The sequence below is a fragment of the Microcebus murinus genome, chromosome 5 (assembly GCF_040939455.1).
Source record: "Microcebus murinus isolate Inina chromosome 5, M.murinus_Inina_mat1.0, whole genome shotgun sequence".
In the NCBI taxonomy this organism is placed as follows: domain Eukaryota; kingdom Metazoa; phylum Chordata; class Mammalia; order Primates; family Cheirogaleidae; genus Microcebus; species Microcebus murinus.
In genome coordinates this window covers 97,743,904-97,770,275 of record NC_134108.1, presented here as the reverse complement: position 1 = coordinate 97,770,275, position 26,372 = coordinate 97,743,904, and the positions used below count along the sequence as shown (strand labels likewise).

The window sequence follows — 26,372 nt, the reverse complement described above, 5'->3', positions numbered from 1 at the left end:
TCCCAGCTACTCGGGAGGCTGAGGCAATAGGATCACTTGAGCCCAGGAGTTTGAGGTTGCTGTGAGCTAGGCTGACGCCATGGCACTCACTCTAGCCTGGGCAGCAAAGCGAGACTCTGTCTCAAAAAAAAAAAAAAATCATCGTTAATTGCCTATAACACCTAGGAGAAGACTGTAAATCATTCCATGGCACATAGGGCCCTCCTTGTTTGACTCTGGGTCCTCAAGTCTGGTCCCCCCAAAAGACATCTGGGCTTTTGATTGTACACCTGCTGGTTGCCCTGGCTGTCTGACTTTTCCTCATCCATATTGGGCAAGTCCAATGTACCTTCAACAGGCTCCCCAACACTTCCTCTTTTAAGAGCAGAGATTGTATTTTCCATCTCTATATTTATGAACCAGCAGCTGTTCATTTACAATGGGTCATCAGTAAACGTCTATTGAGTCAAACGAATGTGTACTTATCACTGGAAATTCTCTACATCATACTATGTTTATAATTTGCCTGATATTTGAAAAATGCAAATATGTTTGTCATTTGGGATTACTTAAAATATCTGACCCTTCAAAAGGAGCTAGCTATAACATTTTGGGGGAGTAATGCTTCTTGAAACATACACCCTTTGAGGGCCTATGAAGCTTCTATGACTCCAGCTCTATCACACTAGCATTGGAATAAAGAAACATTAGTAAAAGGGCCTTGCAGTTGGCAAAGTGGTGATTCATTTAGATGGAGTCACCATGTTTTAAACTCTTTTTTTTTTCTTTCTTACATCAATACTACAAGGAAATAAACTTTTTCTTACTGTGCAATAAAGAAAAGTGCCTAGAGTGGTCCTATGTCTGAGTGCATCCCCCAAATGGCTAGTGGAGTAACAGGATTTTGTTACAAGCTGATGGGTTACCCGTTTGAGCAGGCAGTTTTTTTCAACTTCAATGACCTCACTGTATAGGCATTATGATTGAGATTATTATTTCCTGCAATTGTTTTCTAAAGAATTATTTTTAAAATTCAGGTTACACATTGATGTAATTTGTGCTTAAGTGTACGGTAAATTAGCCAAAACCACAACAAGATAACAATAAAAAAATTGCACAGGAAACCTAGTACCTTGTAACTAAGAATAAAAAAAGAATTCATTGTTTGTAAGATCTGATTTAATTTAGTTAACATTTTTCTTTTTTTTTTTTTTTAATTTTTTATTTTTTTTGAGACAGAGTCTCACTTTGTTGCCCAGGCTAGAGTGAGTGCCATGGCGTCAGCCTAGCTCACAGCAACCTCAAACTCCTGGGCTCAAGCATTCCTTCTGCCTCAGCCTCCCAAGCAGCTGGCACTATAGGCATGCGCCATCATGCCCAGCTAATTTTTTCTATATATTAGTTGGCCAATTAATTTCTTTCTATTTATAGTAGAGACAGGGTCTCACTCTTGCTCAGGCTGGTTTTGAACTCCTGACCTTGAGCAATCTGCCTGCCTCAGCCTCCCAGAGTGCTAGGATTACAGGCGTGAGCCACTCCACCTGGCCAAATTTATTTTTCTTTAGCATAATCTTCTTGGTTAAAACAGTTTTTACCTGAAGGAAAGAAGGTAGATGATCTTTTCAATATAAGTATTTTCTGATAAGTTCCTAAGAAAACTTTAGGAAGAAATTATAGCAGTTTATTATAAATTAAGTTGGTCTGAAATTGTGTCATTCACACAGAGATTGTAATGTTCTCTTTGATGCTAGGTCAACATGTTCAGTACTTAGCAGAAAAAAAAGAAGTGAATGGTTAAAGTGATATTAGTCCGTTTGTCCTGGAATACAAAGAATGGTGGGGACAGATGGATGTAAACAAACCTAATTCAGTATAAAGGTAGCAGTAAAAGAAGGGCAAAAGTAAAAGATAATTTGTTTTTAGCCAAAAAGAATTTGAAGTTAAATTTATTATATGTAGTAACTATGAGATTTTTTTAACCAGATTTTCTTTCACCCAAGTAATAATTATTGCTGAGGAAAGCAGTGTTTTGAGCTGAGGACAGTGCTACCCATACAAAAGTGTATAAAACATACTGCCATACCTTGAAGGCTTCTTAAAGCTGGGGAGGTAAGAGTTATAAGATGGAAAAAGCTCCATGGAATAAATAATAGCTAACATTTGTTTAGCACTCAAAGATATAAAATATTTTTACATACTTTTGTAAGATTAACCATACATTTCTAGATTTCATTCTTCTATTAGAATTTCCTTTGGCTTTGTCTTTGGAAGACAGCATTAAATTTCGGACCGTGAGTACTTCTTAGGTTTACTTCAATTTTTCTAAGCTTTCTTATGGGTTCTATTATGGAGACAATACAGATTCTGGAATTTGTAGGGCAGAACTGACTGCAAATATTTTATCATGTTGTCAGATTGTGTGACGTGACTTCTGGTTAAGAAAATATGGTCACCTTATCTACCTGTGGCCTCCATTTCCTTATCATTTAGTGGATAAAAACTTTAATCTGAATTTTGTTACATAGATTCTGAATATATAATTATATATATTATATATTCTATTATATATATTCTGAAATTATACTTTCAAAGGTGACCTTACTGTCAAATCTAATGGTCTTTTTACCCCTTTGGTTTGTTCTCCTTAACCTTTCTTCAGTTCTATTCATGGGCTTTTTTTCTATAAATATTGAGATTGTAGGTCTCTTCAAATAGCTTATATTTTTCTTTGTCTCTTTTCATGAATTCTCTTTTGCCTCTTGCCAGGCTCATTCTTCCAAATCTTAAAATGGTCTACTTTCTTATGAACTGCTTGAGCCACACAGAATTCTTAAAGGATCAGGAATATTGCTTGCATATCCCCCTCCAGTCCTTACTTCTAGGACTCCTCCAGACTGAATTATTGCCTTTCTTCCAAGCTGTAGTTCAACTCATACCTTCTCCCTGTAGCTTGCTTGCCCATAGCAATTAATTTTCCTTTACATTCTCAAGCATTTGATCCCTACTAGCTCATACTGTTAACTTTGTGCTCACATCTCACCTCCTAGTTAAAAGGTAAACTCCTTGAGGATAAGGGCTGTACTTTAGCTTTTTTTTTGGTTTGCTTGGCAGGGGACAATGAATGTAATACTCAATAAATATTTGTTGACTGCAAAAAGGCACTATATGTTCCAGGATTTCAATATAACACAGCCAACATTTTGTCTAGGTGAGCATATTACAATTTTTTTCTTTTTCTCTCTTTGACAATTATTGTTATAAAATTACCACATGCTTCCTTTTTAGAAGTAATGAAATAATTAAAAAATGATAAAAACAGGCCTATGGGAGATAGTGGGAATGAATATATACAAGGTTACTACTAAGTGCCAGACACTGCTCCGCACAGTAAGATTTCTTTCAACAAACTCAAGAAACTGAAGTTCAGCAAGGTTAACTTATCCAAGGTCCCACAAAAAGTAAATGGCTGTGCTGAATTTCAGAAACTCTGACCGGCCTGGTTCCAAAGGATAAGGAAGGCAGTTTTAGTCTTTGATGATTGTGACAATTAAATGACATAATTTCTTGAAAAAGCAGGAGGCACAATATTTGGCGGTCAACAAATGTTGCTCACACACATAACTGCGTCTACTTAAACAGCAGGTGGGGGAAAAGCTGGCTGCATTAATTACACTTGTTTCTAACTCTAAGGTTCATGTTTGACTGCAATAATCCTATGCCCCCTTTCATTACGGACGCTAGAAAAAAAAATGCCTGGCAACATTTCAATCACTGATTGAAAATTATACTTTCAACAGAGAAAAGGGATTTAGAAAGTTGTCTTCAGCTGAAAGAGACGAAAGAGAGCCCACTAATTTCTTCCTGTAGGACAATTTTTTGACGTCTAGGGTTTTGTCCCCGACGAAGAACAAATGCTTCGGATCCATAAGGAACTTCGCAAAGCAAACTGAGGGGTCCCGGCAGCAGCTGGGCCTCCCTTGAAGGTCGAAATCAAGCACGCTGGCTCTCCTTCCAGTCGCCTCCCCTCTTTCAGGTCCTCCGGAGGGAGGCTCGGTCTCTGAGGAAAGTTAACACCGTGTCGCCACCGCGGACAGTGGGACAACCCAAAGCTCACTTTGGCTACGAGCAGAAACCTTTTGTATTCATCTGAGGCGACAAACACCAGACAAAACGCCAGACCCAGCTGTTCCGAGACTCCGGGGGGGGTAGGTGAGCCACAGTTCCTCCGGATTCCTTCCTCAACCGCTCGCTGCACCTGGACGCGGGCGGCGCACGACCCCCCGGCCGTGACGTCACCGCACCTGGCACCAGCAGGGGGGTCGCGGGAGAGTGCCCGAACGCGGCGGGGGCGGGGCAGGGAGAACGAGGCCGTTCTCGCGAGATTTGCCTCCTCCCGGGGCCCAGCTCCCCGCACCTCCACGGCCTCAGTCCGGGTCTCCACCTCACGAGTGTGGCGTCGCGTCCTGGAACCGTGGGCGCTGAGGGAGCGGCAAGGGGCGGGCTTCGAGGCTGGGCGGGCGCTCGGGGTTAGAGCCGAGAGCCAGTGTGAACCGGCAGTTCCCACCCCCCTCTGCGGGAGCGGCGAGGGGGTGGGAAAGCCGCCGTCTGGGCGGGCGGGGAGGGCCCTCCCGCCGCCGTGGCTTCGGCGGAGGCCGGGCGTGAGGAGCTTGCCGCCGCCTCTGCCTCGCGGGCCGCGCTGAGGGGACTGGCCGGAGAGCGCCGCGGGCGGATGGAGGCGCCTCCTCGCCCTGTCTGAGCTCAGGAGGGGCGAGAGCGGAGTGCGGGGCCCGCCTCCTGCCGCAGGAGCGGCCGCGCGAGCCACAGGAGGAGCGGCGGACGTCGGCTTCTCCTCGCGGAAGCCCCCAGCATGGGTAAGGGGCTCGGGGGGCGCTGCCCGCCGCCCGTCCCGACCCTCCTGACTCGGGGAGCCGGTTCCCCTGCTCGGCCCCGGTGGGGGGCGACGGGGGTCAGCCCCTGCGCGGCAGCACCCCACCCTCGCCGCCCTCCCCTCCGTCCCTCCTCGCCTTGCCTTCCACCTCGTTCTTCTCGCGGAGAAATTGGTCAGAGGGTCCGCCGGCGCTTCCTCTCCCGCTCCTTTCTCCGCCTCTTGTCCTGTTCACCGCAAAGGTGCGGGGATGGGGGGGGGGTGGGGACGGCCGGCCACCTTCCCTCGCCTGTTGCCCGGCTGAAATCGGTGCGGATCCTCCTTTCCTTCCCCAGCCCCTTCCCTCCGTCCCTCCCCGCTTCTCGTCGAGTGGGGGAGGGTGACCGAAAAACTTGACACAGTAGCACTTTCAACTTCTTTATTTTCTGCGAAGCTTTGTATACATTGGGTTTTTAAGGAGATATGGGTATTTCATAGGTGTACACACACACACATTTGGAGGGGGTCAGAGAAGGCATTTTTTTTCCCCTCTGCTGAAATTCGAAAGGGATGCCACAAGGACAGGGAAACTTAAGTATATTTACTCCGGTCCTACCTAGGCTAGTGTGTGGGCACTTAAACATTCAGTCTCCTTGCTCAGGACTGGGTTGGGGTTTGATAGGATTTCAGCGTTGAACACACTTTTGAGGAGCAGTTTCCTGTTTAGAGTTAGACTTCCTTGCTAGAGGAGAGAAAAGTACAAGGCCTTATATGTTATTTTACTGTGTGTTTTAAAGTTTTGTTTGGAGTTAGAGAAGGCAGAATGTGTCGCAGCCTGGTTTGAAAAGAAGTTTTGTTACGTGGTGTAACAATTGTTTTGATAATGAAGTTCAGTGCGGGCTAGGCTCTTAACTCCCTCAATCCTTTTAAAAATTAAAAGCTAAGAACTTAGACTAGCTTCTTTTTTTTTTTTTTTTCTTAAATCAAATTTGTGCCACCATAAGGTAGAGCGTGTTCTGTAAGAGTAAACCCAAGTTTATTTTGTAAAGTAAATCAGGAGGACCCTGTCACTCTTTGCAGTTGAGAGTTGGTACTGCTTCCTATCAACAGACCATTTATTTACCGAAATTAATAATTCATGAAACTAGCAAATGATTTAGAAGCAGGACAAATACAGAGTACTGCTGATGTGGCACCCTCTGCCCACACTTTGTTTTGTGGGGGATGCTGTGAGCATAGTGATTATAGACCTTTGCCTAGCTATTCTGTTTTCTTGGACTTTCTGATTTTGTTTCTTCCCACCTCCATCTTGCTTTCAGGTAACTTTTATACACAAAGTGCTCTTAAACTTGGAAACAGTGAAATAAAATATTTGCTATTTGGAACTTTCAAATGAATTCCTTTCTAATTGATTAGTTGAGCTTGCAAGGTAATTGTGAGCGTATTCCTTTAAGCATCAAATTATAAAATCACTTTAACTGCTTTGGATGAAAATAACATTAAAATATGTAGTTCTTTTCTGTCTTAAATAGGATGCAGAATATAATGAAACTTATTTAGATGACCTAGGGTCATTCGTTTGTGATCATCAGTTACTGTAATGCCCTGAGGAATTTGGATAGCCTATAGGGATGTTCATCTAAATGCTAAACATTCATTTTCATTTTGAAATTATTTAAAATAAGTACTTTTTTTTCCTGCTTTACTATTGGTTGTGCTTGTAACTGTGATAAGCGTCCACCTTCCCCCTCCCGTTCCTCATTTTTCTGGAAGTATGGAAATCATATCACATTTGTGATTCTGCATAGTGGTAAAACCAGGCCCCTACTTAGTGTATCAGGCTATCTCGGATAAAAGTAAATGAATACCAATACTTGGATATTGGAATACCTATTTTGATTGTCCAGAGGCATTTTCTTTGTGACTTGTGTTCAGGTTATTTGAGTTGCCATATAGTCTTGGTAAATTTCAACTTGACTACTCAGAATATGTTTCAAAGATATATTACTTGGGGCATTTGCTGTTTTTTTTTTTGAGACAGAGTCTCGCTTTGTTGCCCAGTCAAGAGCCTAGCTCACAGCAACCTCAAACTCCTGGGCTCAAGCAATCCTCTTGCCTCAGCCTCCTGAGTAGCTGGGACTACAGGCATGTGCCACCATGCCCGGCTAATTTTTTCTATATATTTTTAGTTGGCCAATTTCTTTCTATTTATAGTAGAGATGGGGTCTCTTGCTCAGGCTGGTTGCGAACTCCTGACCTTGAGCGATCCTCCCACATGGGCCGCCCAGAGTGCTAGGATTACAGGCGTGAGCCACCACTCCAGCTATTTGCTGTTAATTTTTGAAAAGTGTGAAAATTTCTCAGTGAATGTATACTTTAAATATTGGCCATGTAATAAAATTCTCAAGTTCGTTTAAATGGAGTTTCCTCTTTAACATAAATCGCATTTGCTTGGTTTTGTGGTCAGCTGTCTTTATTGTTTATGATTTAAGATGTAACCTAAAATATTTACATGATATTTTATCTAATTTGCCATAAAATGAAAAAATCTTAAATTTCTTGGAGATAACTTGAGTATCTGTTAAGTGATGGTTCTTACATTTAGGAGGTACAGCTGGAGAGTTAAGAGCATTGACTTTGGATGGGTCTTCTACCTGAGGTCAAATCCTGGCTCTTCCACCTACCAGTTGTGTGACTGAGCAAATTATTTAACTTCTTTGTGCTTTAGTTTCTGAATCTATAAATGGAATAAAAGTGTCAACCTCATAGGTTGTTAGGAGGATTGAATGAGTTAATACCTAGAACATTGCCAGTGCTGGTGGTTGTTATTTTCAAGTGATTTCCCTAATTTTTGTGCCAACTCAGAAAAAACCAATTTTCAATTATTGATGTTTGTTAGAAGTAAGATACTGTCTTTGAAGGACCAGTGGGATGAGATGATTTGGTATGGATGCAGTAATTGCATTTTATGTAACTTTGCAGAAATATGTAGATACTTTTTTCAATATTGGGTGTACTGTGAGATAGCCCATCTAATTGCTTAGGAAAAACTTTTAAGTGGGATGAATACTAGTGGAGACTTATTTGAATTTTATGTTAAACTGATGTTTTAGTGTTCACATTTGTTAAATGTGGAAGGATGCCTATCAAGGAATTTTTCTTTTTTTTTTTTTTTTGACACAGTCTCACTCTGTTGCCCAGGCTAGAGCGCTGTGGCGTCAGCCTAGCTCACAGCAACCTCAAACTCCTGGGCTCAAGCGATCCTTCTGCCTCAGCCTCCCGAGTAGCTGGGACTACAGGCATGCACCACCATGCCCGGCTAGTTTTTTATATATATATATATCAGTTGGCCAATTAATTTCTTTCTATTTATAGTAGAGACGGGGTCTCGCTCTTGCTCAGGCTGGTTTTGAACTTCTGACCTTGAGCAGTCCACCCGCCTTGGCCTCCCAGAGAGCTAGGATTACAGGCGTGAGCCACCGCGCTGGCCCATCAAGGAATTTTGAGGCATGTACTGTGTGCGAGAATTTAAGCTTTAGGGAGATAGGCATTACTTGTTTTTCTTATTCTAAAAATATAGATTGTCATTTTGGAGCAGAATAAGACAAAAAACAAATGGCATAAAGTGTTACTATGTGTGAAGTCTTATTTTTGAAAGAGGAAATAGATTTTAAGGGCAGAATAATTTAGTTTATATTTTATTTCATTTTATTTTATTTTTTTGATTACAAATTGTGAAAGGTTTACATTTATTTTATAAGCTCACATATATAAAATGTCAATATGAGGTTTTGTTAATAGAAATTTGCAATTGATTTAGATGATATGTGTGCACTTCTATAATATTGTGATTTATTTTACTTTGTTGCACTGTTTGGAGAAAATCTTGATTCATAAGTAGTTGCAAATAGAAATTGCCTGCTAATGGCTTATCTTTTAGTCTCAGGACTAATCCTGAGCATGAAAAAAGAATATTAGGAAATTTTTGTTTCAAAGTTGAAATCACTGGAAAAATCTAATAATTCTCTTCCCTTATTAGTAAGCACTCATGATGAGATATATTTTTAAGTATTTCAAACCTTGACTAGTTTAAATTCCATAAAATCACATTAATGGTGAAAATTTACATTGCTAATATTTTATATTTTCCTATAGAAATGAACCTGAAGTTTGCCATTTCTCTCTAAATGAAGGGTTTACAAAGTAAAATGGTGTCACGTTAACTAAAATCTGACTTTTTTAAAGCATTTAAGATGAAGTTATAAAACATGAAGTGTTTTTGGTTCATGTTATATTGCTTACCAATTTTATTTGTAAAGTTAAAGCGAATAAATTTTTATTTATACATTATATAAACCTGTGATTTTCTTCCCTTCTCAGTCAAGGAATATCTTCTATTAATAAATGTAAAAACAGCTTATTGTTTTGAGTGATAAAAATGCTAATTTTCTAATGTATATAAAGAAGTGGTGTCATTGTATCAAGGGCTTGAAGATGGGGAAAGAGGTGTAATGATTCTTGATTTCGGTAAGAATAGGGCAGAGAGCTGCAGACCTGTTTCCTAGGTAAACTGGTGAAGCAAGTTGTGAAAGATCTAAAAGTTTTCAGAGTTTACATTCAGAAAAAAAGGGCAAATAAAACCTAATGTGATGCGATTGAAATTTAGGTAAATTAGGTAATCATTGTGGTGGAGCTGAGACTTGCTTAGTTGTAGGATTTGATACCTGACTTCTGTACAAATTGAACATACTCAGGATTTAGGGACCAAATTATCTCAGCAGTCAGGCAGTAGTAAGTCTTTGTGAATGAGGTGGGGTGGGCAGAACACTAGTCTGGGAAAATCAGGGTAGGGGTCCATATATGCCTGTAGTCAGCCTGGCAGTGTCGGAGTTATGTGTAGCAAAGTGCAGTCTGTAGACTGATAGGTGTGGAGCAGGCCAGTTTGGTGTGAGGGTGGGATGGTGGTTGGTAGAGGTATGAGGTAGAGGGTCAGACAGGCATTCTGGGGGCAAAGGGAGAAAATAGGGTCTGGCAATAGGCCTTGGGAAACAAAACTAGATAGAGTCCAGATTTCTCATGGGAGACATACAAGGTAGGTGTTCTTTTGCAAGGCGAAAGTGAGCTTGGTTGGTGGATTTGTTATGGTAAGTCAAGATGCTGAACTCTAAGCTATAGACCTTACATATTTTCTGTCTTAGGACTATATTAGTCTATATTAGTAGCTGAATCTATAAGTGTGATAAAAGTGGCCCTGAATAACTGTGGAGTGAAATTGGATCCCCTTTAAATGGATCCAAGGATATTCCCTGATTATAGTTTAGCAGTAGGTCTGTTTATCTGGTCCTACGGATTGGATGAATCTGCTTTTTCTTTTCTGCTGTGTTTTTCACCTGAGTTCCTTTCCTTTCAAACCCAATGCAAAGCAGATTACAAAGTCACAGCATACCCTTCTGTTTCAGAAAGAAGTACACAATCCTTATGGGTATTAATCAGTTATAACTGCCAAAATAATAATAGGCAAGAAAGGCACAAATAACTTGAGAGTACTTATTGTCAGTCCTTGGTTTCACTGAAGTGATGTTAGGCTGGAATAAGACCTTGGTTGGGTGTTTTTGTTTTTTGAGGGGCTGGGGGACAGTGTGTACTTGTCCTTGCTAGTTCTCCCTGTGCACCCAGCTTTCTTTTGGGTTTGCATCAGATAGATGTTTAGACTAGTTCACGTTAGAGACATTTATTACCACTACTAAGCAAATAAAATTCTCTTCATTATCTTCTTAGACCTTTTCTGACCTGGACCATGCTATACTAAGATTTTTGAGTCATAACCTTGGTTTTAGCCGCAAATGAGGTAGACATTTTTCTTCTGGCTCCTAAGTGTTTCCTCTTTTGGACTAAACGTGATATTATATCTTTTTTGTTTTTTGTTTGCTTGTTTCTGAAGGCCTTAGGTGCCTGGATGTTCTATATTTTACCTGTTTTCATTGACGCCTATTTGATTTATCAAGAGCATATTTACTAGTTGATTATACTTAAAGGTGCTTTTACTCTAAGAAGAAACTCTTCCTTTTAAAAATTCATTATTCTAAATTGATATGTGGCCTAAGATGTTGATTTAGTGTCTGGTATGGCTGTGTTATAGGCTTTTTCCTAAAGCCTGTCTATACTATATCAGTCCTTTCCACTGGCTCCAGTAGACTTGCAATTTATAATCTTTTAAATTTTATGTACCTTATTAAACTTTTCATTGTGATCCTGTTCTGTTTTCAGCTTATTTGTAAAACATGATTTGGCGGAAGCCTGAATTCTAATATCTGTTTTAGTACTTTATCAGTGCCACTTACCTCAGCTTCTTTTTTTTTTTTTTTTTTATATTTTCTTTGTGAGCAGTGGAAGATAGCTTCTTTTTTTTTTTTTTTTTGAGATGAAGTCTTACTCTGTTGCTTGGGCTAGAGTGCCGTGGCATCAGCCTAGCTCACAGCAACCTCAAACTCCTGGGCTCAACCAATCCTCCCGCCTCAGCCTCCTGAGTAACTGGGACTACAGGCATGTGCCACGATGCCCGGCTAATTTTTTATACATATATATATGTTTTAGTTGTCTAGCTAATTTCTTTCTATTTTTTTAGTGGAGACAGGGTCTCACTGTTGCTCAGGCTGGTCTTGAACTCCTGAGCTTAAACCATCCACCTGCCTCGGCCTCCCAGAGTGCTAGGATTGTTGGCGTGAGCCACTATACCTGGCCTCAGGTTCTTTTTTGATGCTCAATGTCCAGATAATTCCAAGGGAGTTTACTGTGTAGCATCTAATCACTAGGGGTTTCTAGTAGAAAAATAAAGCCATGTACCGAGTAGTGACATTTTGGTCAATGATGAACTGCATTTAGGGTGGTGGTCCTATAAGATTAGAATGGAGCTGAAAAATTTCTGTTGCCTAGTGACATCATAGTCATTCCAGTATAGTAGTGTAACACATTATTCATGTGTTTGTGGTTATGCTGGTGTAAACAAACCTGCTCTACCAGTTGTATGGAAGTGTAGAACGTACATATACTTTACAATAAACAACTGTTACTGGTTTATGTATTTACTGTATTATACTTTTAATTGTTATTTTAGAGTGTACCTTCTACTTATATTAAAAAAATTTAGCTGTAAAACAGCCTCAGGCACCTCCTTTAGGAGGTATTCCAGAAGAAGGCATTGTTATCATAGGAGATGACAACTCCATGCATGTTTCTGCCAGTGGGACAAGATGTGGAGGTGGAAAACAGTGGTGTTAATGATCCTGACCCTGTGTAGGCCTAGGCTAATGTGTGTGTGTTAGTGTTTTTTTGTTTTTTTGTTTTTTGAGACAGAGTCTCACTCTGTTGCCTGGGCTAGAGTGCCATGGCGTCAGCCTACCTCACAGCAACCACAAATTCCTGGGCTCAAGCAATCCTCCTGCCTCAGCCTCCCGAGTAGCTGGGACTACAGTCATGCGCCACCATGCCTGGCTAATTTTTTATATATATGTATTTTTAGTTAGCCAGTCAATTTCTTTCTATTTATAGTAAAGATGGGGTCTTACTCTTGCTCAGGCTGGTTTTGAACTCCTGACCTTGAGCAGTCCTCCTGCCTTGGCCTCCCAGAGAGCTAGGATTACAGGCTTGAGCCACTGTGCCCGGCCTGTTTGTTAGTTTTTAAACAAAAAAATTTTAACAAGTAAAAACAACCAAAAACCAAAACTTATGTAATAAGGATATAAGGAGAGGTATTTTTGTACAGCTATACAATGTGTTTGTGTTTTAAGCTGAGTGTTATTACAAAAGGTTAAAAAGTTAAAGAATTTAAAAAGTTTATAAAGTAAAAAAGTTACAGTAAGCTAATTTATTACTGAAGACAGAAAATTTCTTTTTATAACCATCATGTATAAAATTTTTAAAAATAAATGTTGTGTATTGTGTTTATAAGCTCTACAGTTATGTATAATAATGTCCTGGGCCTTCACATTCACTCATCACTCACCCAGAGCAACTTCCAGTCTTGCAAGCTCCATTCATTGTCAGTGTCCTATACACGTATACCATTTTTATCTTTTATACCATATTTTTCTTATACCTTTTCTGTGTTTAAATACAGATACTGACCACTGTGTTACAGTTACCTACAGTATTAAGCACAGTAACATGCTTTTTAGGTTTATAGCCTAAGAGCAATAGGCTATACCATTTAACCTAGGTGTGTGCTAGGTTGTACCATCTAAGTTTGTGTATGTATGCCCTATGATGTTTGCACAAGGACGAAATTGCTTAGTAATGCATTTTTCAGAATGTATTCCCATCTTAAGTGACACATGACTATACTTTTAAGGATGGTAATAATAACAAACAGTTGCCACCAACATTAAGAAAAAGTTCTTTTTTTTTTTTTCCTTTTATTTTCCACAGAGTTTTTGGACCGAAAATTTAAGAGAAAGTTCTGTCACAAGGTCACATCATCAAGGAAGGAAGCTGGTGATGAGTTTAATCAAGAAGTATTTGCCTTAATGTGACCAATGTGATTAATACTGTGATAGATACTAGGACCTACCTAAAACTAATAAAAGTTTTGGTGCCCAAGGAGTTTACAACAGTGTTAAGGATTGGGCATATTACTAGAAGCATATGGATTTTTTTGTTTGTTTTTAAACTCCCTACAACTGCTGGATTCTGATATAATGCACTTGCCTTTCCCTCTCTCCAGTTATTGATTAAAGATGACATAGTGTGTTGGAATGGCTTATAGTGTTTTGGCAGGAGTAATGCTTAACATAATAGTAATAAAACTTAGGAATTCTTTAGAAGTCCAAACGAGAGGGATTGTACTTTAAGGGAATATGTTCCAATGTCAGAAATGTTAAAATGTAATAGAAGTATATGGAAGATTAGAATATAGATTCCTATACTGGAAGGCAAATAGGATTTATTCATCTCTCATTAGTTTGACCAGTGATGATATAGCAGTTACTTGGCAGTAGCCAAGATATTTTTTCCTTCACTTCTGGCAATTAATCTTTAAAATGAAGCAGGCCTTCACTTGAGCTGATCCTTTGAGATATGTATGTTTACCTAGTATGTTAAAATTGTGTCTTATCTTTCCTTAGTGTCCCATCAGTGCTCCAATAACTGAGGTGGCCAGAAATTTACCTAGCATCTGCACTGACTTTAACTACAAAAGTGTCTTTCCTAGAATATTTGACATGATTATCGTAATGACCAAGTGCCAAATTATTTTAGGTTGTTAAGGGTAGAAGCACATATACTGTATTTGTAAAATTGAGACCATATAGTCCTGATTAAAGTAGAGTATGTTTTTAGGAAACAAAGTTCATCTTTCAAATGTATACTATTTTACAGGGTTTTTCTGATTGCTCGTGTTAGAAACAATTTTTATTTAGAAATGTGTTCTAAGATCAAAGTTTTGCATTAGGCTTTAATTAAGATTCCTGCTCTGCTGTAGCAAGTTGCACTCTTGAGTATTTTGCCTTGCTGTTTTGGTGTGTGTGTATACCGTATAAGATGAAGAATCCATTTTTATTAATACTTACCTACTAATTTAGCCATTCTTACCAAACACATTTTAGGAAGCAGTTTAAAAAAATTAAGTAATGAAAATAAATCTGTTAAAATTTCAGAATTTGTGTCAAATGGAAATATAAAGGATATATTTCAAATCTCAAGTTAACCCCTTTCCCATAAAGTTATTCTAAATTCTTAAGTAACTTACTATATAGTCTACAAAAATCAATTGAACTTATTATTAGAACCTCATAGTTTAGAAATAAAAACATTATTTCCTTCATTTCAAGTGTAAATGACCTCATTTTTCCTGAGCTCATTTATACTAGAGACCACATCACTTGTTTTTTTTTTTTTTTTTTTTTTTTGAGACAGAGTCTCACTTTCTTGCCAGGCTAGAGTGAGTGCCATGGCGTCAGCCTGGCTCACAGCAACCTCAATCTCCTGGGCTCAGCGATCCTACTGCCTCAGCCTCCCTAGTAGCTGGGACTACAGGCATGCGCCACCATGCCCGGCTAATTTTTTTTTGTATATATATTTTTAGTTAGTCAATTAATTTCTTTCTATATTTTGGTAGAGACGGGGTCTTGCTCAGGCTGGTTTTGAACTCCTGACCTCGAGCAATCCGCCCGCCTCGGCCTCCCAGAGTGCTAGGATTACAGGCGTGAGCCACCACGCCCGGCCCACATCACTTGTTTTATCTAAAAAAATTTGTTAGCTCTCTTAATGACTATGACTAGCAGAAAATTGGGAGCCTGCTAGGTATCCACTAAGTTTCATTCAGTAATACTTAAGTTTGGAGTAATTGGGGAGAGAGGGCCAACCTAATGAATAATACAAACTTTCAATATGTTGAAATATGTGTATCTAAACCTGACTAACAAGATGTTGCCTAATGGAATTACTGTTTCAAGTTGATGGATAAGATCTAATTTTCTTTTAAAAAATAAATTCTTTAATCCCATCTTTATGGCTCATTGAGGCTGGTCTTAAGTACCTTTAGTAGAGAATCAATAGTTTGGGATATTAAGCATCTTGTCAGGTAGATCTGATTATCTACTCCATGTATGTAAATAAAAGGAAAGTTACCTAAAATGCAAATGAGAGACATTTCTATATCAGTTGTATGTCACACTAATATTTTCCCATACTAATAATAATTATAGTCTATCTTGTCAGTAAATACTTTGGTTCAAATTCAGCAAATGTTTCTTGAGGTGTTTATCAATATCAGCACAAACAGAAGCACTCAAAGGTGGACAAGACCAGGTGCAATGGCTCATACCTATAATCACACTGCTTTGGGATGCTGAGGTTGGGTGTATTGCTTGAGGCTAGGAGTTTGAGACCAGTCTCGACAACATAGTGAGACCTCGTCTCTACAGAAAATAGAAAAATAATCTGGATATGGTTGCATGGACCTTTTAGTCCCAGCTACTTGGGAGGCTGAGGCCAGAGGTTTGCTTGAGCCAAGGAGTTCGAGGCTGCAGTGAGTTGTAATCTCGCCAGTGTACACTAGCCTGGGTGTGTCTTTTTAAAAAATAAAGTAATGGGCAAGATGGTTATGATGGTTGAACTTAGTATATTAGTTGGCCAATTAATTTCTTTTTTATTTATAGTAGAGACGAGGTCTTGCTCTTGCTCGGGCTGGTTTCGAACTCCTGACCTAGAGCAATCTGCCCGCCTCGGCCTCCTAGAGTGCTAGGATTACGGGTGTGAGCCACCACACCCGGCCTGATGGTTGAACTTTAAATACTTAGCTAGGAGATTGCAGCATGTTGTGATGGGTGTTAACATTTACTAAATACAAGTACTTCGTAGGCAGTATCTCATTTAATTCTCACAACAAATCTATATATTTTTGGATACTGTTGTTACTGTCATTTCACAGATTAGGACAAGCACAAAAGTGTTAATAGTAAGTAATTCAGGCCGGATGGGGTGGCTAATGCCTGTAATCCTAGCACTCTGGGAGGCTGAGGAGGGCGGATTGCTTGAGGTCAGGAGTTTGAAACCAGCCTGAGCAAAAGCGAGACCCTGTCTCTACTATAAATAGAAAGAAATTAATTGGCCAACTAATATATATAGAAAAAATGAGCTGGGCATGGTGGCACATGCCTGTAGTCCCAGCTACTCTGGAGGCTGAGGCAGAAGGATTGCTTGAGCCCAGGAGATTGAGGTTGCTGTGAGCTAGGCTGATGCCACGTTACTCACTCTAGCCTGGACAACAAAGCAAGACTCTGCCTCAAAAAAAAAAAAAAGTAAGTAATTCAAGGCCAAAATTTGAACCCAGGCAATCCTATTCCACTGATGTTACTCTTAAACGCTATGAAATGTGGGACAAACAGCTAACTCTTCCTGTGGGCGTTGTCATTTAGGTTACAGAGAACAGGCATTCTTGTTTCTCCTTATTGTCCTACTTTTTCTTTTATTCATTCTGTCATCTAGATTGTAACTTACTTTGTAATTTCCTTATTATGCTTATTGTTTATTTCTGACTCACCCTTGTTAGAATATAAACTCTAGGAGTGCCTAGAGCTTTTCCCCCTTAGATGTGTGCCTAGAACAAGGACTTCCAGTAGGATTATACTTGGTGTACTATTCTGCATGAACTAAATTCATTGAAAGTCAAAGTTAACTTGAAATAAAAATTTGAGATTTTAGGCAATATATTCTCTTTTATTTTGATGTTAAAGATAGCTATTGAGTGCATCAGGCACATATACTTGTGCTTGGGAATACAAAGATGAGTAAAACATGATTCCCTGCTTTCAACCCTGGCCATATAATGTTTTTTGATAATTTGAATTTAATGCTTTTCTGATTATAAGACTGTAGGTTTTTTGTTTTTTTATGTATTTTCTGAATGCTTGGAAACATGGAGAAATTTAAATGATTACCTGAGACATTTTCATGATTCTTAAGTCTATTATAGGTTCTTGCAATTGTCTGTATAACTTAACTATATTTTTTAAGTCTATTTAGAAAGTTAGTGAAATTCTTTTATAGCAACTTCCCATTTTTTGGTAAGTTTAAAATTTCTTTTTACGGAATATTTTGATAATTATTAGTGTTTAGTTAATCTTTACTATGCTAGGCATTGTATTGAGCATTTAATCCTCATAAGAGCATGAGGTAAAATATTATTTCCATTCTTTAGATTTCATGAATTGAAGTTTAGATTGTTATTCGCCCAAGGTCGGAGGCAGGATCATACTTGCATTGGTTTCATTTCAAAGCATATGCTCTTAATTGTTTCTTAAAACATTTCAGGAAAGAGGATGAATGTTGAGGTAAACAGAAGTGATGTGTATTGAAGTTACTATCCCAGTGTGGCTTAAAAATAAATGTAAATATTTGTCACCTAAAAATTGTGGATCTGTATTATATACTATGTGATATGTTTGGGTAAGTATTTTCTCTTAAGAGACCTTCAAAAAATATTAACTGTTACACATTGATCTTTAACTTATATATCCAATAGGTTTTTGTAGGATTTTCTGTTTTGGTAAGCTCTATAAAACTTAATGACAAACATGCATATGGTATTTTCTTGATCTGGCTTGAAACGTGCTTAAAACTAGTTTCTGGTGCTTTTTTTTTTCTTTTTTTTAAAAATTAAACATGGGAATAAAAATGAAGAATGAATTTAACTGAATATTTAACTGAATTTTCCAATTTTTGTGTTTTTTGTTTTTAAAATTTATTTTGGGAAGAGGCACTAATCACATGTACATGGTAATTTCTTTGTTTTTAGGACTAAGTCTTAAGTAATCAGTGTTTCTGAGATTAAAATCTGTTTTTTAAAACTTTGTTTAAGGTTACTTTTATAAATAACTATCATCTGCTGATCTAATTTAGCAGCTTTAGAAGAGCTGTAATACTGTGTAAAAATTTCCTTATATCAAAATTTCTTTCTTTTTTCTCTTTGGATATGTGATAAGAGTATATGGTACTATGCAAACCTTTGTACATTATTTGAACTACAAAGAGGAAGGGTGGTGGGTTTTGTGTGCGATTTGTTTACTATCTTAAGAATGAATAGATTTACTTATCTCTTTTGAAAAACTTGTAAGAAATGCTGCTTATTGGTTCTGTATTTAACAAGCTTGAGAAAATAAATGACAGAAATTCTGGTATATAGTTAAAAGGGATGATATTGTGCTTTTTTATTAATAGTAATTTTACTAATGAATCTGGTGCCATGTTTCCCTGAAAATAAGACCTACCCATAAAATAAGCCCTAGCAGGATTTCTAAGCATTTGCGTAATATAAGCCCTACCCCGAAAATAAGACCTAGTGATGGGCGTGGCTGTGCAGCCTATCTGCACAACCCATACATTTTGTCCAGGAGTGGTAAAGAAGATGAGCAGCCCCTCTCATCTGCCCTGTGAGAGCTCTGTTGCTCCACATGAGAGATTGGGGCCAATGGTTCTAAAGGAAATAGAGTGGCAAGAAATTCAGGATGGAATTTGGGGTTTGGAGAGTTACGATGATGTTCTAGAAGAAGATGACTTAACTATATTTGAATAAATGTAGATTGTTGTACTGTACTTAAAAAAATAAAACACATCCCCTGAAAATAAGCCCTAGGGTGTCTTCTTGAGGAAAAATAAATATAAGACCCTGTCTTATTTTCGGAGAAACATGGTAGCTAACTTTAGAAGACTAAAAAATTAAATGTCTTAATGACATTACTTAATACTAATCAATTTTACAGTTCTCCATTCATGGTAAAGAATAAAGATTTAGTCCTGGAAATAAGTTTTACTAAAGACTTTTGGTTTATGGTAAAAAACTAATACTTAGTCCTAGAAATAAAAAGTAAAAAGTAATATATATTTATTATGAAATAGGAGGTGGAACTATTAAGGTGTTTCTATTATATTGCTTCTTTGACAGTAAAGCTTATAATTGTTTTTGATCTTATAATGAAGTATATTTTTGTTTTTATATAACTTTCCACATTTTGTCACTTTCTCTAATACAGGTTAATACTAACTGATAAAATACAACCAGTAGTATAATAAAGAAAAGTTAATTTGACAAACCAAAAATCGATGCCATTGTGATATTTATCTATATATGTTGATCCAAACCAGCCTGAGCAAGAGCGAGACCCTGTCTCTACTATAAATAGAAAGAAATTAATTGGCCAACTAAAAATATATAGAAAAAATTAGCTGGGCATGGTGGTAATACCTGTAGTCCCAGCTAGTTGGGAGGCTGAGGCAGGAGGATCACTTGAGCCCAGGAGTTTGAGGTTGCTGTGAGCTAGGCTGATGCCTTCGCACTTTAGCCCGAGCAACAGAGTGAGACCCTGTCTCAAAAAAAGAAAAAAAACCCTGAAGTAAACATTCTCTAATCAATGCCCACATAACTTATACCTGTTTGGAATTTTTTATTCTATTTTTATTTTTTTATTTTGGCATATTATGGGGGTACAGATTTTAAGGTTTCAATAAATGCCCTTTCCCCCCCTTCCCCCACAAGTCTGAGTTTCCAGCATGACCATCCCTCAGATGGTGCACATGTCACTCATTATGTATGTATATACCCGTCCCCTCTCCCCTCCCCAATACCCTATTACTGTAGTACCTATGTGTCCACTTAGGTGCTACCTGTTTGGAATTTATGTGAGAATTATTTATATTGTTTTTTTCTTGAAGTGATTTCTCAGTGTCAAAAGAAGGCATGCTGCTGGGTGTGGTGGCTCATGCCTGTAATCCTAGCACTCTGGGAGGTGTAGGCTGGAGGATTGCTCAAGGTCAGGAGTTTGAAACCAGCCCGAGCAAGAGCAAGACACCGTTTGTACTAAAAATAGGAAGAAATTAATTGACTAAAAATATATAGAAAAAAATAGCTGGGCATGGTGGTGCGTGCCTGTAGTCCCAGCTACTCGGGAGGCTGTGGCAGGAGGTATTGCTTGAGCCCAGGAATTTGAGGTTGCTGTGAGCTAGGCTGATGCCCTGGCACTATAGCCCTGGCAACAGAGTGAGACTTTGTCTCAAAAAAAAAAAAAAAAAAGAGTGCATGTTTGTTAGAATAGAGCAGTAGAAAATCTGCTACTATATTTTTGTGCATGATAATTAAAAAAATTCTGGATTTTAAGATTTTTAAGCTTGATTTCCAGACATTCCTTTTTCCTCTTTAAATACTGATATTTAAAAAAACAACACTTATTAACAAGTAGTGGGCCTATTAACAACAACAAAAAAAACCTTACCAGCATCCCTAACTGAAATCAAGCAAAAATGTTTGTACTTGCCTTGTTTCTTTCTTTCTTTCTTTCTTTCTTTTTTTTTTTTTTTTTTTTTAACGAGACAGAGTCCTGGGCTCAAGCAATCCTTCTGCCTCAGCCTCCCGAGTAGCTGGGACTACAGGCATATGCCACCATGCCCGGCTAATTTTTTCTGTATGTATTACTTGGCCAATTAATTTCTTCCTATTTATAGTAGAGACGGGGTCTCGCTCTTGCTCAGGCTGGTTTTGAACTCCTGACCTTGAGCAATCCGCCCGCCTCGGCCTCTCAGAGTGCTAGGATTACAGGCGTGAGCCACCGTGCCCGGCATACTTCATTTTAAATACTGTACCTTACTTTGTTTTACCTGTTGACAATCAAGATTTCCTTTTTTTTCTTTTTGGTTCATATAAATGCTTTTAATTCTTTGTCTGGTTTGTTGCAAATATTTACTCCCTGTTTCCAGTTTACTTTTTTTTTTTTTGAGACAGTCTCACTCTGTTGCCCTGGCTAGAGTGCCATGGTGTCAGCCTAGCTCACAGCAACCTCAGACTCCTGGGCTCAAGTGATCCTCTTGCCATAGCCTCCCGAGTAGCTGGGACTCCAGGCATGCGCCACCATGCCCAGCTAATTTTTTTCTATGTATTTTTAGTTGGCCAATTAATTTCTTTCTATTTATAGTAGAGATGGGGTCTCGCTCTTGCTCAGGCTGGTTTCGAACTCCTGACCTCGAGCAATCCGTCCGCCTCGGCCTCCCAGAGAGCTAGGATTACAGGCTTGAGCCACCGCGCCCGGCCTCTCAGGCTGGTTTCAAACTCCTGACCTTGAGTGATCCTCCTGCCTTGGCCTCCCAGAGTGCTAGGATTACAGGCGTGAGCCCCTGCGCTTGACCTGTATGCAATTTTGGTACTCATTTTTGTCTTAGTTCTTTTGGCTGCTATAACAAAATACCTTAAATTGGGTAATTTATAAAGAACAGAAATTGCTTGTATGCTGAGAAGTCTAGGATCAAAACGCCAACAAATTTGGAGTCTGGTGAGGAGGGCTCCCTCTCTGCTTCAAAGATGGTACCTTCTTGCACCATCCTCACATGGCAGAAGTGGTGAACATGCTTCCTTGGCCCTGTTTTATAAGGGTTACTAATCATTTCATCAGGGTGGAGCCTTCATGACCTAATCTCCAAAAGGCCTCACCTCAGATTAGGTTTCAACATAAGAATTTTGGGGAGACACAAACTTTCAGACCATAACAACTTCCATTTTCTTTCTGTCTCTTTGCCTTCTTCCTCCTAACTGCTTCCTTCTGTGTTTGTGTGTGTGTGCTCGCGCGCGTGCGTGTGTTTTTTAAGAGTTCTTTTTTATTCAATTGGAATTTATGGACTATGGTGTGAGATGAAAAATCTGTGTGTAGCATGTTCCACTGATTATACAGGGTTTCAAACCCTGGCAGTATTGTGTTGATATTTTGGGCCAGTTAATCCTTTGTTGTGGAGGGACCATCCTGTCATTGGAGGACACTTAGCAGCATCCCTAGCCTCTACCTAGTAGATTCCAGTAGTATTCCCCAGCTGTAAAACCAAAAATGTCTCCAAACATTACATAGTATCCCCTGTAGGGCAAAATCATCCTGGTTGAGACCATTGCCCTAACATATGTCACTTCTGAATATATGTGTTATAAATCTAGTTACTCTGAGAGAGGCTGAATTGTTAATTTAGGCCCAAAGCCCATGTTTTCTGGGGCAGAGACTAGAGTTAAGACTTCTTGCCTTTTTCTGGGACCAGAGCATGGGATTTACACAGACAAATGCTAAATTTTATTGAATGCTATTTTAGAATTTGTATGGATTATGTGGCTTTCTAATTTTGTTTGGTTTTTTTTTTTTTTTTTTGAGACAGAGTCTCGCTTTGTTGTCCAGGCTAGAATGAGTGCCATGGCGTCAGCCTGGCTCACAGCAACCTCAAACTCCTGGGCTCAAACCATCCTTCTGCCTCAGCCTCCCGAGTAGCTGGGACTACAGGCATGTGCCACCATGCCCGGCTAATTTTTTATATATATATCAGTTGGTCAATTGATTTCTTTCTATTTATAGTAGAGACGGGGTCTCGCTCTTGCTCAGGCTGGTTTTGAACTCCTGACCTTGAGCAATCCGCCCGCCTCGGCCTCTCAGAGAGCTAGGATTACAGGCGTGAGCCACCGTGCCCGGCATACTTCATTTTAAATACTGTACCTTACTTTGTTTTACCTGTTGACAATCAAGATTTCCTTTTTTTTCTTTTTGGTTCATATAAATGCTTTTAATTCTTTGTCTGGTTTGTTGCAAATATTTACTCCCTGTTTCCAGTTTACTTTTTTTTTTTTTTTGAGACAGTCTCACTCTGTTGCCCTGGCTAGAGTGCCATGGTGTCAGCCTAGCTCACAGCAACCTCAAACTCCTGGGCTCAAGTGATCCTCTTGCCATAGCCTCCCGAGTAGCTGGGACTCCAGGCATGCGCCACCATGCCCAGCTAATTTTTTTCTATGTATTTTTAGTTGGCCAATTAATTTCTTTCTATTTATAGTAGAGATGGGGTCTCGCTCTTGCTCAGGCTGGTTTTGAATTCCTGACCTTGAGCAATCCGCCCGCCTCGGCCTCCCAGAGAGCTAGGATTACAGGCGTGAGCCACCGCGCCCGGCCTAATTTTGTTTTTTTATATGATAAATTTGATTTCCCAAGATTGAGTCTATCCCATAGTAGACTCTGCTGATAATGGTGGCTAATTATCCAGTTATGCATTTGAATTCCTTTTATTGGTATTTTATTTAGAACTTTGTCTATCTGAGAGAGTACATTTCTGGGTATAATCTTTGGTCTTAATATCATTCAAATTATTTCACATAATGATTATTTTAAATGGTGAAGCTTTTGTAGCTTGTTTTGTGTTAATCTTTAAAATAGTCTATTTCTGGAAACTTTTTGAAGCCATTTTTAGGCTGCTTTCTCATTCTTAGATTATTGATCTGTTTTTTTTTTCAATCTTTTAAGTAATTCACGATTTTTTAAAATAGAAATTCATCCATTTCCAGACATTTAGGTTTGTAGCTTTATAACATTTCCAAAAACCAGCTCAGTTTCATAGGCTCTCGTGTCTCTGGGCTTGCTTCCATTTCCAACATCCTATCTTTGTGAAGCAGGGTTTTCTGTAGTGACAGCAATCAAAACAAGATTATGGAGTAGACTGAAGCAACATACTTGTAGTATGAAGCAACATACTTCGGGTGTCACTGTCCCCCATTACCTCCAGATGGAACTGTCTAGTTGCAGGAAAAGAAGCTCAGGGCTCCCAGTGATTCTGCATTATGACGAGCTGTATAATTATTTCATTATATATTACAGTGTAATAATAGAAACAAAGTGTGCAATAAATGTTACGTGAATTATCCCAAAAGCTCCTCTCCCCCACCCTTGGAAAAATTATCTTCCTTGAAACTGGTGCCTGGTGCCAAAAAGTTTGGGGACCACTGAATGACATTGTACAGTATGTAACCTTTTGAAATTGGCCTCTTTCATTTAGCGTAATGTCCTTGAGATTCGTCTCCAGTACACAACAATATTATTGCTATATGAATATACCTGTTTTTTATTTATTCAACTATTAGTGGACATTTAGGTTTTTTCTAGCTTTGGCAGTTAAGAGCTGCTATAAACATTTGTGTGTGAACTTAAGTGTATACAGCTAGGAGTAAGATTACTGGGTTATATGGTAAGTGTATGTTTAACTTTTTTTTTTTTGAGACAGTCTCGCTTTGTTGCCCAGGCTAGATTGAGTGCCGTGGTGTCAGCCTAGCTCACAACCTTAAACTCCCAGGCTCAAGCAATCCTTCTGCCTCAGCCTCTGGAGTAGCTGGGACTACAGGCACGCACCACCATGCCCGGCTGATTTTTTATATATATATTTTAGTTGGCCAATTAATTTCTTTCTATTTATAGTAGAGACGGGGTCTCACTCTTTGCTCAGGCTGGTTTCAAACTCCTGACCTTGAGCAATCCGCCCGCCTCAGCCAGAGTGCTAGGATTACAGGCGTGAGCCACCGTGCCCAGCCTGTTTAACTTTATAAGAAACTGCCAAATTGTTTTCTTGAGTGGATATACAGTTTTGTATTGCCACCAGCAGTATATTGGACTTTCAGTTGCTTCATATCATTGTATTTTTTTATTTTAGCTGTTCTAATAGATGTGTAGTGGCATCTCACTTTGTAGAATTGGCATATTTTTTCTTTAAATATTTGGTAGAATTGCCAGTGAAACCATCTGGGCCTGCAGATTTCTCTTTTTGGAGATTTTAAACTGCAAATTCAATTTAAAAAATAGTTGTTCACGTTATCTCAAACTACTGAACTACCAAAACCTTGAAGTTTTTTGTGTGTGTATTCTTGTTTTTTTTCTTATCTTTTTAATGAATGGGAGGCCCGTAGTGATAATCCCTCTTTTCCTCTTTTATTCCTTATGTTGGTAATTTGAATCATTCTTCCTAGAGATTTATCAATTTTATTGATGTTTTCAAGTAATCATTTTTGGTTGTGTTGATTTTTTTTTTTTTTTCCCCTATCTGTTTGCTCTGGTTTCAATTGGGCATTTTATATGACTGCATTTTATGTCTTCTATTGGCATTTCAATTATACTTAAATTTATTTTTACTAGTTGCCCTAAAGTTTGCATATACTTTATAAATAATCTTAAATTTACCTTTAAATAACACTGTAACACTATGTGTAGTATGTAGTTACCATAGAGTATTCCCAATTCTTCTTGTCCTTTATGACATTCATTCATTTTACTTATCTATATTCTATAATTGCCCAATACATTGTTATTATTACTCCTTTAAACAGTTATTTTTTAGATCAATTATTAATAAGAATAAAAAAATTTCATTTTACTTTCATTTATTCCTTCTATGCTTTTCTTTTTTATGCATTATCTACATTAAATGTAGATTTGAGTTTCTGATCTTTTTTTTTTTTATTTTAAATTTTTAATTTTATTTCTTTTTTCTCTTTATTTTATTCTTTTCTTTTAGAGCTCATTCATACCAAAGAGTTTCTGATCTTATGTAAATAACTTTCCTTCTCCTAAAGACCTTTTAACATTTCTTTCATGGCAGGTCTGCTGGCAATGAATTCTTGTTTTTGTTTGAGAAAATTTTTATTTTTAATTTCTCTTTCTCTTTTGAAGGATAATTTTGCTGGATATAGGATTCTAGGCTGTTTTTTTCTTCAACGCCATTAAAATTTTTTTTTTGAGAAAAGGTCTCACTCTGCTTCTCAGGCTAGAGTGCAGTAAGTATCATATTAGCTCAGTACAACCTTAAACTCCTGAGCTCAAGCGATCCTCCTGCTTTGGCCTCCCAAAGTGCTAGGATTACAGCTGTGAGTCACTGCAGCCGGCCTCTTTCAATGCTTTAACTAGTTTATTTCATCCTCCTTGCTTGGGTTTCTGATGAGAAGCCTGCTATTGTTCTTATCCTTATTCCTCCATGGTTAAAGTATTATTTTCTGATGGGTTCTGTCAAGATTTTTCTCTTTGATTTTCTCCAGTTTGAATATGATATGCCTAGGTATAGATTCTTTTTTTTACTTTTATCCTAATAAAAATTTAATTTCCTGGATGTGTGGTTTGGCATATGCTATTAATTTTGAAAAAATTTCAGCCATTATTATTTTGTATGATTTTTCTGCTCTGTTCCACCTTCTTCTTCTTCTCAAATTCTAGTT

At 38.4% G+C, this 26,372-nt stretch overlaps 1 protein-coding gene across 1 annotated transcript in view; it reads left to right on the top strand.

Moving 5' to 3' along the window:
* The first annotated feature begins 4,541 nt into the window (after positions 1–4,541).
* Positions 4,542–26,372, top strand: part of CD2AP (CD2 associated protein) — a 142,929-nt gene continuing 121,098 nt past the window's right edge. The window contains exon 1 of the mRNA XM_012744824.3: positions 4,542–4,850. Coding sequence (XP_012600278.1) covers positions 4,847–4,850 — 4 coding nt within the window. The 5' untranslated portion in view covers positions 4,542–4,846. The remainder of the gene's footprint in view (positions 4,851–26,372) is intronic.